Source organism: Neoarius graeffei, chromosome 18, assembly GCF_027579695.1.
Source record: "Neoarius graeffei isolate fNeoGra1 chromosome 18, fNeoGra1.pri, whole genome shotgun sequence".
NCBI lineage: Eukaryota > Metazoa > Chordata > Actinopteri > Siluriformes > Ariidae > Neoarius > Neoarius graeffei.
This window is the reverse complement of record NC_083586.1, coordinates 56,797,237-56,813,419: the sequence shown is the minus strand read 5'-3', so window position 1 is coordinate 56,813,419 and position 16,183 is coordinate 56,797,237. Positions and strand designations below refer to the sequence as shown.

General features: G+C 40.2%; 1 protein-coding gene across 1 annotated transcript; it reads right to left on the bottom strand.

Moving 5' to 3' along the window:
- Positions 1 to 654: 654 nt before the first annotated feature.
- prokr1a (prokineticin receptor 1a) lies at positions 655 to 15,925 on the bottom strand. The gene is made up of 2 exons (XM_060899568.1): positions 15,459 to 15,925; positions 655 to 1,360 (listed from the first exon to the last, which is right to left on the bottom strand). Exons 1-2 carry the CDS (start codon positions 15,923 to 15,925, stop codon positions 655 to 657), a joined length of 1,173 nt encoding a protein of 390 aa, XP_060755551.1.
- Positions 15,926 to 16,183: the final 258 nt, after the last annotated feature.

Below are 16,183 nucleotides of genomic sequence, written 5' to 3'. Positions count from 1 at the left end.
ACAATGTCTTCCCAAATATTGTCCTCTAGCCTTCATCAGTGTTGGTTTCAATTTTTATCCTTTTTTTTTTGGTGATAGACTGTTGGTCCAATGGTGGTCCATCTCCATTGATGTGAGTAGAGAGTCAAACTCTCGCGGTTACCAAAGGACTAGCCCCCCGCTGTAACCATAGCTGTATAGGCAAGAGGCCAAGGGCTATAGAAGCGGAGATCGGCGCCACCCAATGTGCCTTAGGGCCTGGTTAGTACTGGGATGGGAGACTGCCTGGGAAGACCAGGTCCTGGCAAGGGACGGACTTTGACTTTTTTTGGCTCTGTGTGCAAAAAGCTTCAAGCTAGAACCTGCTGTGGAACCTATTAAAGGTTTTATGTAGAACTGTACAACATAGGGTTTCCTTTCAGACCTTACTGTGATGTAGAATGTCTCTAGTAAGAAAGTATCTTTAGCTACCATGAGAAACCATTTTTTTAAGAGTGTAGATCCCATAATATGCAGATTTGATCAGTTATTTCTGATTTATCCCAAGATGGAGGAATCTGATCTCTTAGTAAAGATCTCTCTTTTGTGAATTTTCTCTTGTTAATATCAAAGACTTTACATGTTAGGGTCACCTCTTCCTCCTCTTGCTCTAGATCATTCATCTCTTCCTCTTCTTCATGTACACATCACTTCCTCTGTCATTTTGAGTGAAGAAGTCTTCACATCACCCTCAGCCACCTTGACACCAACAATGGTGGCGTTCCTCGACGCAACGTGCCACTGCGGACAGCTCGCCTTCTTGAAACACTTCACAACATTGTTCTTCACACTCACGAAGCACAGTGTATTGATGACCCCATTGCTCATGGCAATGCATTCGATGATGTAGAATGCGACGAGTGAATTGCGCCCTCGTGTGATCACTGATGGGTAGAAATCCCGCAGAAGTGCAAACCCGTAATACGGTGCCCAGCAAAGCACGTAAGCTATGAGGACAGCAATCAGAGTGACGACAGTGCGTCGCCTTCGCTGCAAACGCTGCTTGAGCTGCTCGGTTGGAAACCCTGGAACGTTCTTGAACCAGAGTTCGCATGAGATCCGAGTGTAGCACAGTGCCATGACTGCCACAGGTCCAATAAACTCCACAACCAGAATGAACACAAAGTAAGAGCGATAGAGAAGCTGCTGGTCTGCTGCCCAGATCTGGGCACAGAAGATCTTGCTGCCATGTGCGACAGTGCCTTGAGGGTACTCATGCTCCGTGGCGAAGTAAGCCGAGGGCACGGAGATGAGGATCGGGAAGCTCCAGAGTCCGAGTATGAGCCAGTAGGCAGTCTGGTACTTCATTCTTGGCTTCAGAGGATGCACGATGGCCATGTATCTAGGAAACACACAAATAATCTTACGTGAAATCTGTGTGTTCTTTTAGAATTCCTTATCACAGCAGATGGACCATGCATTAATATTCACATTGAGACAGAAAGGCACAACTATGGACAATGTACCATACCATATCAACACCTCTCTACGTCATCCAGCTGTGGAAAGGGCCCATCATAGTACCACTACTGTGCAGATGTTATTTGGTTGGGGGCCATCCTATGGTGGCCTCTTTCCACTGATGGATAGAAGGGGAGGGGGAGGGGTAAATTATTGTCCACAGCAACAAATAGTGAACCAGATGACCTGGACTACGAGTATAGGTAGAGTATAAAATGTTTAATCAATTATGGAAGCAGAGGTCAAGTCAAGTCAAGTTTATTTGTATAGCATTTTTAACAATAAACATTGTCACAAAGCAACTTTACAGAATTTGAATGACTTAAAACATGAGCTAATTTTGTCCCTAATCTAACCCCAATGAGCAAGCCTGTGGCGACGGTGGCAAGGAAAAACTCCCTCAGACGGCATGAGGAAGAAACCTCGAGAGGAACCAGACTCAAAAGGGAACCCCATCCTCATTTGGGCAACAACAGACAGCATGACTATAATATTAACAGTTTTAACATGAAGTCAGTTTCGTTGATGTTATAACTCTTCATTGATGGAAACTTGAGTGCAAAACTGTTCATAACAACTGCAGTCCTAAAGTTAGCAAGTCAACTGTAGTCCTCAGCCATAAAAGCATTACTGTAAGGGTTCAGAGCATCCTCCAGGTGTGACTTTCAACTGTCCTCATGGGGCCGTCCTCCACAGGGTACAGAAACAGACACAGGGTACCAGGATGGATCAAGCAGGTCCAAGGAGCAGAAGAGGTCAGCATCTTTACTCAACTGGAATGTAGCCTTATACACGCAGGTTCCAAGGCAGCAGGAGTAGGAGGAGAGATGACGAGAAGAAACACGTGGATGAAGAGAATATTCACAGTGCTGAAGAGAAGACTCACGCAGTTGACGATCTTGGCAAAGTCCACCATTTGGCAGTGCTAGCCGGCCCTGTCGGGGTCTTTGTGTCCACAGTCGTTTCACACCGGCTTTACCAGTCAAGGTCGCTGGTCGCTAGCTTGTTAGCAAAGTCTGGGCAAAAATACTAGCCACTAAGTCAGCAGCTAACTTAAACTTCTTTGGGTCATTCCATGTCAGTTCACACAAATGCCCAAAACCTCCCCAGTGACACCTCTTCAATTTGCCTGATATTTATTTTATTAGTGCCTTATGATGTCAAATGAAAGAATCCAAAATTTTAGCTTCCTCGCTCGAAAGTTTTTTGAGTTATGGCCCTTCAAAGTTTGGGTGCCACGCCCACTTTTGGGGTCTGGGAATTGCGCACTTAATTTGCACGCATTTTTGGAGGCCCATATCTTTTGTTCTAAGGGAGATATAGACCTGTAAATTGCTATATCTATGTATTCTGGCTCTGTCTATCTGATTCTGCACCTAAAAATAGCACAAGTTTACTAACTTTAGAGATATTAACCCCTTAAAAGTGGATTTTTTTAATGACACAATTTTTTTGACATTTTGGGGGTCCATATCTTGGAAAGTTTTTATGTTGATGGGGTTTCAACTGATTTATCATCATATTTGGGAACTCTACTGTGTACTTAGAGAGTTTCAGGGCACTCAGAGGTTTGGTGGGGGTACAGGAGGGCCCCAAATATGGCTTCGGGACAAAATTACCATTTGGTATGCCCTACTTCAGGCCATTAGTTGGCCATGTGGGCACATGATGACTGGAATGAGCCTTTAACCCTATCAACAGACACCTTTTATCAAACTTTTAAGCCAGTAAAAACTTTGATTATCCAACTCCTTCAATATAAACTAAGCGTTTGTATATGGTACTGTTTTTTGCATATTTTCTGAAAAATCCTAAGTCCGGAAAGTAGGTCAGCTATTGTTTTGACTGCCTATTCATGTTTAAGGTAGTAAAAGCACACCCATATAGTGATTTTAATCTATGGGAAGATTATTTATACCCAATACCCCATTAGTTATATTGACAATTACAAGGGATAAACCCTTTCCCGGCTGTTTCACAATGCTGTTTTTTTTACATTTGACACCTTTCCCTGTAAATGCATCTTTCAAACAGGAAAGGGAAAGATGCAAACAAGGGGATGATCCCAAGAAAAACATCCTGGTTGCTGTACTACATTTGTTCTGACATCCAATCTGGAAGTTAAAGCTAGACTCATCAGGGTTTTTTTTTTTTTCAAGAAAAGGGGAAGGGGCCCCAAGCCACTCATGTGGGGAAAATTAGCATATCAATTAGTAAAAAGGGGGGGGGGATATATATATATATATATATATATATATATATATATATATATATATATATATATATATATATATATATATATATAAAATATGAGTGATTCCGGGCGGCACGGTGGTGTAGTGGTTAGCGCTGTCGCCTCACAGCAAGAAGGTCCTGGGTTCGAGCCCTGGGGCCGGCGAGGGCCTTTCTGTGCGGAGTTTGCATGTTCTCCCCGTGTCCGCGTGGGTTTCCTCCGGGTGCTCCGGTTTCCCCCACAGTCCAAAGACATGCAGGTTAGGTTAACTGGTGACTCTAAATTGACCGTAGGTGTGAATGTGAGTGTGAATGGTTGTCTGTGTCTATGTGTCAGCCCTGTGATGACCTGGCGACTTGTCCAGGGTGTACCCCGCCTTTCGCCCGTAGTCGGCTGGGATAGGCTCCAGCTTGCCTGCGACCCTGTAGAAGGATAAAGCGGCTAGAGATAATGAGATGAGATGAGTGATTCCACGCTTATGGGTACTGAAATGGGGACATGAACTTATTCACCTCAAACCATTTCTTTTTTTACCATCAGGTCACAAAACATGTAATCTTTAATGAATGATATGTTAAAAGATAACTTTAATTTTCTGAGATGTAATAAAAACATATTTATATGCCAAAGTCAAGCCTATGAGTTCCAAAATGATGTCTGTTACATTACTTCTGTTACGATTGTCCATCTCGCGTCTGTTACAAATTAATTACAATCTAGCTATATACCATGTTAATCTTATTGAAAGAATGTGTATGTTTATTCTACTACACATGTTTATTAATTATATTTGCTAAAACATCACCTTCCTATGTTTCAAAAAGTAATTCTACATTGTTAAAATTGAGAATATATATGTCCACAACACTTCTGTTACGTTCTGACTTTGGCATATAAATATGTTTTTATTACATCTCAGAAAATTAAAAGTTATCTTTTAACATATTCATTAAAGATTACATGTTTTGTGACCTGATGGTAAAAAAAAGAAATGGTTTTAGGTGAATTTTTAAAAATAAGTTCATGTCCCCATTTCAGTACCCATAAGCGTGGAATCACTCACATATATATATATATATATAAAGATTATTTTATTATAATCATTATAAACATGAAGGGGGCAAGGGTATTCATGAGGAACTCTATATATTTTTGATACATACCTTTCTTCTATACAATTGTTTTTAAAGTATTGATCATAAAGACATCTAAATGTTAACAGTTTTATGCCATGTGTTCATTACTTACAATAATTGGTTGTTTCAATATCAAAGTACCCACTGGTATTTTCATGAACAGTTAGCATTAAAAAAATCAAAGTGATATCTGTAAACAAATGTTTCACTTTTGTAACAATTATTTTGTATACAAAGTAAAATTAATTAACTGTCAGTGTCAGTCAGCAAGCCTGGTTATGGTTTTATATTGAATTGAATCGTTTTGTATTGTGCCTACGTGTATTTTACAGCAGTAAATGGCGTCCATGCCTCATTAAAATTCTTATCTGATCACATGACTAATTTATTCTTAAGGAAGTGTAGTTTAAGTTACGTGTGTGTGTACAGTGTGCAAAGGGTTAATACATGTAAACTGTCAGTTTATATATTCAAATATATGTGTTCAGTGATATTATCCTTGTTTTAATCTTACTATTTTATAATTTGAATGTGTTTTAGTACCTTTTGATTTGAGTTGGCAGTTAAAACAATAGCTGACCTACTTTCCGGACTTTTCGGATTTTTCAGAAAATATGCAAAAACAGTACCATATACAAATGCTTAGTTTATATTGAAGGAGTTGGATAATCAAAGTTTTTATTGGCTTAAAAGTTTGATAAAAGGTGTCTGTTGATAGGGTTAAAGGCTCATTCCAGTCATCATGTGCCCACATGGCCAACTAATGGCCTGAAGTAGGACGTACCAAATGGTAATTTTGTCCCGAAGCCATATTTGGGGCCCTCCTGCACCCCCACCAAACCTCTGAGTGCCCTGAAACTCTCTAAGTACACAGTAAAGTTCCCAAATATGATGATAAATCAGTTTAAACCCTATCAACACAAAAGCTTTCCAAGATATGGACCCCTGACATGTCAAAAAAAAAAAATTGTCATTAAAAAAATCCACTTTTAAGGGGTTAATATCTCTAAAGTTAGTAAACTTGTGCTATTTTTAGGTGCAGAATCAGATAGACAGGGCCAGAATACATAGATATAGCAAATTGCAGGTCTATATTCCCCTTAGAACAAAAAATATGGGCCTCCAAAAATGCGTGCAAATTAAGTGTACAATTCCCGGACCCCAAAAGTGGGCGTGGCACCCAAATTTTGAAGGGCCATAACTCAAAAACCATTCCAGCTCGGAAGCTAACATTTTGGATTCTTTCTTTTGACATCATAAGGCACTAATAAAATAAATATCAGGCAAATTGAAGAGGTGTCACTGGGGAGGGTGTGTGAATTGACATAGAATGACCCCTTTCTGTCTTCTTGTGATGAGCATTTCACTCAGACTGACAGAACTACTACCATTAAAGTTTCTCTAAGAGTCCTGGCTGAACACTTCCACTATAAATGGTGTAGATAGCGTTTAAAACTTCGCGTTTCACTCCATATCAGACAACACGCTTCTCATGTCTTGCTCGGTCATCACTCTCTTTCCACTGGTGTGGTCCAGCGTCGGTTTGGGAATGGAGAGCAAGGCCACAGGAGGCAAGTGGCAAAGCGATCACACCTGTGAATGATTAACAGTGATGAGTGTGTGTGTGTGTTCTGTTTCAGTGACGACCAAGGGCTTAAGGGAGGAGAGAATGCTGAGAGGAGAAGTTGTTGAGATCCAGAGCTATGTGTGTGTGTTTTGTGTGTCTCAGTGAGACATTTAAGCAGTGCTGTAGTCGAGTCACTAAACCTCGAGTCCGAGTCCAGTCTCGAGTCCCCAGTTTTCAAATCTGACTCAAGTCCAAGTCATTAAAGAAAATTTTGAGTCGAGTCTTAGTTGAGTACCCAGTGTTCAAGTCTGAGTCAAGTCCAAATCATTAAAGAAAATTTTGAGTCGAGTCCAAGTCGAGTCGAGTTCTTTTCTTTTCTAAAACGTGACTGGTTTTTTAACAGGTGACACTGAGACAGCCAATCAGTAATCACTAGGGTCACGTCATGTCCACAGACTGTATAAAATCAAGATCAATGATTTCTCAGCAGCATTATTTGAACATGATCAGTTGATGGCAGAATGGAACGAGGCGGTTCTTCTGGGGAATGCTCTGGAGAAAGGATTAAAGATTCGTTTCACTTTAAATGTTTGCTTTGTTTGCCTAAAACTAACCACATCATGGCCTCCAAAAACTCACCGTCCAACCTGCAGAAGCATATGTAAACGTATGTAAACATTTTATTCCAAGAGAAAGCTCGCAATGAAGTTGTCTGTGCTTTTAGAGCTCGCGATAACGTTGCAATAGCTATGTATTCTGGCTAGTCAAATTACTTTCTATGGATTTGTCCATGAAGTTGCCATAGCTTTGTCCACAACTAATGTTAACACATAGCTAGTTAACTTGGACACTGTTAGTTAGCATGTAAAAACAGGGTTACGCTAACATGAATAACATTAACTTATCTGAAGTCCTTTCAGAAATAAGTTTTAGCATAATCTCGCCAAATAAACAATGTAGAAATCTTTCTTTTCTAGTAACATTAGCTACCCAATATGATTTGGAGTTTGAAAAGAGTTTTCTAGCATGTCAGGTGGAGCGTTACTGACTAGCTAGCTTAACGTTAAACCACCATGATGCACAGCATGCATTTACTTTGCGAATTCACATTTCTGCCTTTGGTAATGTTAACGCTGTAGCTTTTGTGACCTTGCATAATTACTATAGCTACTACATATTTTTTATCAGTAACCAAAGAGAAAAACTAGCTAGCATCTTATTGATGATTCTGCTTGGTTGTAAGTTGTGTTTCATTTTGTATCATTCTACCAGGCGTTTATTTTACAGGTTCTACAAGCTAGTTAGTAAATCCAGTCGGTTGCTTCAGAGGCGTTAGGTTTTGTAAGCACTGTGGCAATAATACAACAATGTGTTGACAGAAAATGTACTTTTAATACTTAAGTATTTTTAAAAGCAAGTACTTCAGTACTTTAACTTAAGTAAAAAATTGACTGTACAACTTACACTTGTATCGGAGTAACATTTGACCAGTGGGATCTGTACTTTGACTTAAGTAATGAAGTTGGGTACTCTGTCCACCTCTGGAAAAATTAGCTGAAATGTGCAAAATTTAGTAAAAACAAAATAAAGCATGTCAAAGTACTCTGTCTGTCTCCATCCTTAAGTTTCCCAACTTTCTCTGAAATGTCACACTGGATGAAATGTCACACATATGCAGGTAAATACACAGACACACACACAAGCAAACATAAAACTGATTCTTTGCTTCATGACGAATGAAGCTGAAACCTAATATGACATTTAGGAACACTACACAGTCCCTATTTTCACAGTCCTTTCATATCACCAATGAAACAAACATCCTGTACTCTGCTTCTCTGGACACACTGTCCCTTAACACAACATGGCCAGAATGTCAGTATTCCTTTACGCTCCACTTGTACCACTCCACTTTGAACCTGATTTACCCCGAGGAGATTATACAAATATTGAAACAGTGGAAAAACTAGAAGGGCACTCAGTAGAGCGCATATCTCTACCAAGCCATACATTATCAACATCAAAATTAAATCACTTGGCGTTAGGATAATACTAAAGCTGTCCACCAAATTTAATCCAAATCCAGCCATTACTTTTTTAATTATGTTGAGAACAGACATCATGGATGCGCATACATATCCGGAATTGCATTAAAATCTAATCAATAGTTCCTTGGCCCATGGATCACCTTTCCTTAAAGTTTCCTCAAAATCTCATCTCATCTCATTATCTCTAGCCGCTTTATCCTTCTACAGGGTCGCAGGCAAGCTGGAGCCTATCCCAGCTGACTACGGGCGAAAGGCGGGGTACACCCTGGACAAGTCGCCAGGTCATCACAGGGCTGACACATAGACACAGACAACCATTCACACTCACATTCACACCTACAGTCAATTTAGAGTCACCAGTTAACCTAACCTGCATGTCTTTGGACTGTGGGGGAAACCGGAGGACCCGGAGGAAACCCACGCGGACACGGGGAGAACATGCAAACTCCACACAGAAAGGCCCTCGCCGGCCCCGGGGCTCGAACCCAGGACCTTCTTGTTGTGAGGCGACAGCGCTAACCACTACACCACCGTGCCGCCCAGTTTCCTCAAAATGTCATTCAAATCTGTTCATTACTTTTAGAGTTACATCAGGAACAAACAAGCACATGGAGATGAAAACACAACCTCCTCCAACAAAGTTGGCAGAGGTAAAAATCTGTTTGCAGATATTCAGAAAATCTGCTTTACACAGCGATGATACACTTCCTCAAAGCTGACCATGCTTGATTGTATCGTCTTTCCACAGATTGTTTCAGGATGGAACAAATGGCCATGTCTTCAATTTAATCCTCTTTTAAGATAAGGTAGCGTGTCAGGAGACACATCCAGTATATCTGCCACATCTGGATGCACAAAGAGCAGCTCGGTACTTACGTACGAGTTCGAATAACCACCTAGGGGAGAAATTCCTGCTTTGGTCAACATCTTGTTGTAATTCTGCCATGACTCATTTTCTTATTTAATCATATTACTGTAACTGGGGAGGATGTAAACTCGCTTTAAGGATTCTCTAAGGATCTTTATCCATAACAGGAATCACAGTTCATATCGACTTATTCATAATCGTTATCCAAAGCCGACGGGGAAAGGGAAAAAAATAAACAGACAGAAAAGATAAGCAAGGACATGGAATGAGTGAACACAAAATAGAGAAGACAGAAGTTTCCAGTTACACCAGGACGGGGGGGGGGACAAGCATCAGATTTTTTTTCCTGTAAATTTGACATTTAGTTCTTCCTGAATAGAAGAGAAATTTGAACATTTGACCAAGATCAATGGATTTTGCAGACAGAAATATTGAAGTGTTAAAAATAAATAATAAATCCACACACCCACATCAGTACAGATTTATTTTATGAATTTACTCACGTCCAGTTATTCACATATTAGACACAATAATTAAATGATAATATTTTGGATGTTTCTCCAAGCTTTTTAATCCTGATCCCTGGATATGCTTCACGGATCTCAGTTTCAGAACTATGGCTCGAAATCATATTTATAGTTTCCAAAGGTGATATTTATAAAAATTTTATATTTCTGAAATACTGAAAATATTTATAGTTATTCATTCGGCAGACACTTTTATCCAAACTGACTGAATATACAGCCGATGAGGCGTTTAGCACTGAGTTGTCTATCATCCATGTACAACGAGATTGAGTGGAATAACTGTTTTATTCTATCCACATTCACTGGATTTTGCCAGACAGAGCATTTTTATTTTTATTTTTTTGCAAATTCGATAAATAAAAACTTTATACAAAACGTCCGACAAAATAATTTCCGCTTAGAATGTAAACAAACTGACAAAATGATGGGAGCATTTTGTGAAAAATGTGATAATAATTCTTGAAAATTAAAAAAAAAAAGTTTTTACCATCAAATACTTTCATTCCATTATTTTGTTGCTTTTTTTTGGTGTTTTGTTTTCAAGTAGAGTTTTTATTTCATCCTCAGTTGGTTCAGCAACACGCGCCGACATTTTGTTTTTCTCTACTCATGGTATATCAGCTGATATCCTATTAGTAGAGTAGCCAATCAGAGCATATATGTATATATATTAGTGCTGTCAAGCGATTAAAATATTTAATCGCGATTAATGTCGCGACGGGCGGCACGGTGGTGTAGTGGTTAGCGCTGTCGCCTCACAGCAAGAAGGTCCAGGTTCGAGCCCCGTGGCCGGTGAGGGCCTTTCTGTGCGGAGTTTGCATGTTCTCCCCGTGTCCGCGTGGGTTTCCTCCGGGAGCTCCGGTTTCCCCCACAGTCCAAAGACATGCAGGTTAGGTTAACTGGTGACTCTAAATTGACCGTAGGTGTGAATGTGAGTGTGAATGGTTGTCTGTGTCTATGTGTCAGCCCTGTGATGACCTGGCGACTTGTCCAGGGTGTACCCCGCCTTTCACCCGTAGTCAGCTGGGATAGGCTCCAGCTTGCCTGCGACCCTGTAGAAGGATAAAGCGGCTTGAGATAATGAGATGAGATAATGTCGCGACTGTCATAGTTAACTTGCGATTAATCGCAATTTAATTGCACATTTTTGTCACATGAAAAACCATTGTAAATTCTCTTATCAGCATAAAAAAGTGAATGGGCTTGCTCACCGTTCGAACTACGGGGGTACTCGGGGGATCTGAGATCCCCTGAAACAGACATGAGATCCCTTGAAAACATGATTTGGGAAATGTTGGGGGGTCTCTAAAATATTGGCAAAATGATGTTTATTGGCATAGCAATCGTGTGTAACGGGAAGCATTTGCATATCCGAAGTGAGCGCGCGATGGAGAGCCGCGCTCTGAGACAAGCGCAAGCACCCCCCCAAGGGAAAAAAAAAGGGACCCCCCGAAAATATCGGCATAGTTCGAACACTGGTTGTACCAATGTGTTTTTTTTTTATTGCAGAGCATAACACGTCTTGTCACAGCCACTGCAAAGTGGGGCTGGAGCCGCAGATGGGAAAACGAAACCTAAGCCGAGCACCGTGGCTCTTCGGGGGAGGGCAGAGGACTCTGGCTGTGCGGGGCGTGGCATCATGTCACAGAGCGTTAATCTCGCGATAAAAAAATTATCGGCGTTAAAATTGAGTCAAGTTAACGCGTTAATAACGCGACATTTTTGACAGCACTAATATATATATATATATATATATATATATATATATATATATATATATATATATATATATACACACACACACATACACACAGTACTGTGCAAAAGTCTTAGGCTCATTTATACAAATTTTGCTATAGATTTCTATTTTATGACTTCTACATTATTGACTCAAAACATTTTAGGAATCAAATGTTTGTTTTCCAGCACAAAATTAAAGGTTACAGGGAAAAAAAAGTTTGTATCTGAGCAGCATATTACATAAGAGAGCACTTATCAGATTTAAAAAAGAAAACATAATGAAGGCTACTGGGTTTTGGTGCAAAATGAAGAAGCGAGTGTGACGGTCAAAGTGTCCAGAAGAACTGTGGCTGGTTCTGTAAGACGCTCAGTAAAACCTACAGCTCATTTCCACATAAAACTGCACCCACTGGACCTGAGACTACTATTTTTTTTTTTTAAAGCGTCGTCTCACACCAAATACTGACTTCGTTTCAGTTATTATGGCTCACTGATGACTGTTTATAGTATTTTTTTAATGTTGAAACATTTCATTTCATTATTTTTTAAGCCTTTTTTGGTTGACAGCATTTCTTTACATGCGCCTAAGATTTTTGCACAGAACTGCATATGTCCACACTAAACACATTGCTGAGTAGTTCAGCCTTGTGTCGGGGTTTAGCATGGCATTCTAGTCGTTCTTGGATTTGAACCCACAACCTCAAGATCCAAAGCACAGAACTGAAATCTGTTGATAGACAATGTGTTACACTCACAGTCGAATGTTTGAACACACAAGACTGACTTATTTTAAAAATAAAGGTAGAAATTTGTTTCGAAGACATTTAAGCAGAAGTAGTGAAGCCCATGTATACATTAATTTCTGAATTAAACTTCAACAATTTGTTTTTACTTAAAATGAAATATTCTTTTTTTTTTAAAACAAATTTCTAGAAGCAGTAAAGATCTCCGCCTACTTAGGAAGTTTAAGAAAAGTCTCCTGGGCAAAACTCCATCATGAAGCTGGTTGAGTAAATGCTGAGTGTTTACTAAGCTTCATCAGGAATACTGTGAATTATGTATTCAATATTACGTCAGCTGGCATCCACAGTGCTGCATTACTGCCATCTATAGGTTTACTTTTGAGCGTGCACTGACAGTTCCATCATTCTGTTGCTAAACAAACAGCTGATCACACCGAGGTGCTCGCTGAGCGCCGATATTTATTAGTTTGATATTTCCTGCGTTTCCTTTCCTTCGTATATACGGTAACATAACGTCTTTTCTTCTCGCTTTCTGTTACTGTAGTCGGTCTTTCACGTTTCATTCGCACACTCACGTCCTCCATTTTTCTCTCCTGTTTCAAATTTGTATCCCACAATGCCTTGCGCGAATGAGGAAAGCCCACTACATGATGTGATACATGATGTAGTATCTTGAATTGGGTCATGGTGAAGCAGGAAAAAATAACGGAGAATTTGGGCCACATGGCCTTTAATTCATTAATTGTTCTGATTTTAAAAAACAAAAACAAATAAAATTGGAAAGTCTGTGATTTGAATTCAGTAACAAAAATAATTGGGTGTCAGGGATTTTTTTTTTATGACCTACACTTGAAAAATCCAAAAGGTAGTCTACCTTTAAAATTCGTAACCACTTCATATTTTGTATCCTTTTTTATTATATTTCCATAGTCTGTGATCTATCCCTATTATATCAACCACCGGAGTGTGTACATGGGTTGTTTTGGAGTCCAAGCTGTACAGTATGACCCGGAATAATGTGCTACTATTTGGAAAAAACTTCCATGACTATTCCTAAGTTGCATGCATTTATTTCCCTGAGTGTCAGGACCATGCGATATTATAGTCGGGATTATAGTTGTGGTGTTTCTGCTCCAGACTGGAGCTAAATTCAGGCATACAGTGGATATAAAAAGTGTACACACCCCGTTAAAATGACAGGTTTTTCTGATGTAAAAAAATGAGACCACGATAAATAATTTCAAAACTTTTCCCACCTTTAATGTGACCTATAACCTGTACAATTCAACTGAAAAACAAACAAATCTGTTAGGGGGAAAAACATAAAAAATAAAAAACATACGATAAGCTGGTTGCGTAAGTGTGCACACCCTTAAACTAATACTTTGTTGAAGCACCTTTTGATTTAATTACAGCATTCCGTCTTTTTGGGTCAGAGTCTATCAGCCTGCCACACTTTGCAATATTTGCCCACTCTTCCTTGCAAAAGCTCTCCAAATCTGTCAGATTGCGAGGGCGTCTCTTGTGCACAGCCCTCTTCAGGTCACCCTACAGATTTTCAATCGGATTTAGGTCTGGGCTCTGGCTGGGCCGTTCCAAAACTTTTTTGGGGGTCATTGTCATGCTGAAAGATGAAATTCCTCTTCATCTTCAGCTTTCTAGCAGACACCTGAAGGTTTTGGGCCAAAATTGGCTGGTATTTAGAACTGTTCATAATTCCCTCCACCTTGACTAAAGCCCCTGTTCCAGCTGAAGAAAACCCACCCCAAAACATGATGCCACCACCACCATGCTTCACCATGGGTATGGGGTTCTTTTGGTGTTCTTTTCACAGTGTTGTTTTTGCACCAAACATACCTTTTGGAAGTGTGGCCAAAAAGTTCAACCTTGGTTTCATCAGACCATAACACATTTTCCCACATGCTTTTGGGAGAGTTGATGTATTTTTCTGCAAAATTTAGTCGGGCCTGGATGTTTTTCTTTGACCCTACCTCATAGTCCAGACATATGGAGGATACGGGAGATTGTTGTCACATGTAGTACACAACCAGTACTTGCCAGAAATTCCTGCAGCTCCTTCAGTGTTGCTGTAGGCCTCTTGGCAGCCTCCCTGACCAGTTTTCGTCTCGTCTTTTCATCAATTTTGGAGGGACGTCCAGTTCTCGGTAATGTCACTGTTGTCCCATATTTTCTCCACTTCTTGATGACGGTCTTCACTGTGCTCCATGGTATATCTAATGCCGTGGAAATGTTTTTGTACCCTTCTTCTGACTGATACCTTTCAACAATGAGATCCCTCTGATGCTTTGTAAGCTCTCTGTGAACCCTGGCTTTTGCTGGAGGATGCAACTGAGTAAATGTCTGAACTTTATTTGGGGTTCATCAGAGTCATTTTAATTGATGGCGGGTGTGAACCCAAAAAGACTGAATGCTGTAATTAAATCAAAAGGTGCTTCAACAAAGTATTAGTTTAAGGGTGTGCACACTTATGCAACCGGCTTATTGTACGCCATTTTATTTTTTATGTTTTTCCCCCCTCACAGATTTGTTTGTTTTTTAGTTGAACTGTACAGGTTATAGGTCACATTAAAGGTGGGAAAAGTTTTGAAATTATTTATCGTGGTCTCATATTTTTACATCAGAAAAACTTGTCATTTTAACGGGGTGTGTACACTTTTTATATCCACTGTAGGTACAGTCATAGTTGTAGTTATAGGTATAGTTATAGTTATTGGTGTTGTAGAACTGGGCCTTAAACTAGGGTAATCCATTTATCAGAAATCAGGAACTCAGTGAGATTGAGGATGTGAGAGTCAAATACAGGAAGCGCAGGAAACAAAGTGAAAACATTTTGTAATGAGGGAAAAAAATTGTGAGATTATAAACAGAGAAAGTTGTTAAAGGTTTAACACGGGACAGGTGAACACATTAAGGTAGTCAGCCAATGATAGGTCAGGGACAAGACACATGGAGTGAACTTGGAACAAAATGGCATGGTGAATTTGTGATGATTATTCCACAGTAGTACAAAACAGTAAAGAGCGAGTATGTCCAAACCTTTGAGTGATCCTGTACCTGCATGTGGATGAATGCAATTCCACAGAAACCAACACTCACCTGTCTACAGCGATGGCCAGCAGGGCGTTGGTGGACACGTAGAGAGATACTGTCCTCAGGTAGTTGATCGAAACGCACAGGAAAATCCCATGCTCCCAGGAGAGCCGCTTAACCACATAGTAATCCACCAGGAACGGGCAGCACACCACTGCCACCAGGAAGTCTGACACGGCTAAGTTTGCGATGAGCAGGTTGGTAATGTTGCGCAGCTTTTTGTAACGCACTAACATGACGATGAAGAGGCAGTTCCCGATGCCACAGATGAGCATGATGCACACCAGAACGATGGCGATGATGATGGTTGAGATTGAAAAGGCCGTCCCCTGAGTCGTATCCGGAATCTGGTCCACGGGGACGTCGTAATCCAATGTAATGTCATAGCTTGTCAAGAGAAGGTCCTGAGGGTTCTGTGAAGGTTGGCATTGAGTCCATGTTACGGGTGACAAAGTGTAGTTCCTGTCACCCATCGTTCTTCTTTAGTGTGCTTCGTGGATCAAGGTACATCAGGTGCTTTAGTTGTCCTCGTTCTCTAGATGAGCATTACTGTCCGAGAAAAAGGGAAGAAAGAAAATCATTTCTCATAGCAGTCTGGATGGTTCAGGACACACTCCTACCCTCTTAACCTAGAAATCTCTGGAGGGTTTGTGTTTGTGAATCAAATGCATACCTTAGCGTTGTGTGATCAGCCCATGAATTTCATCATTTGTTTATTAACCACTAAGTTT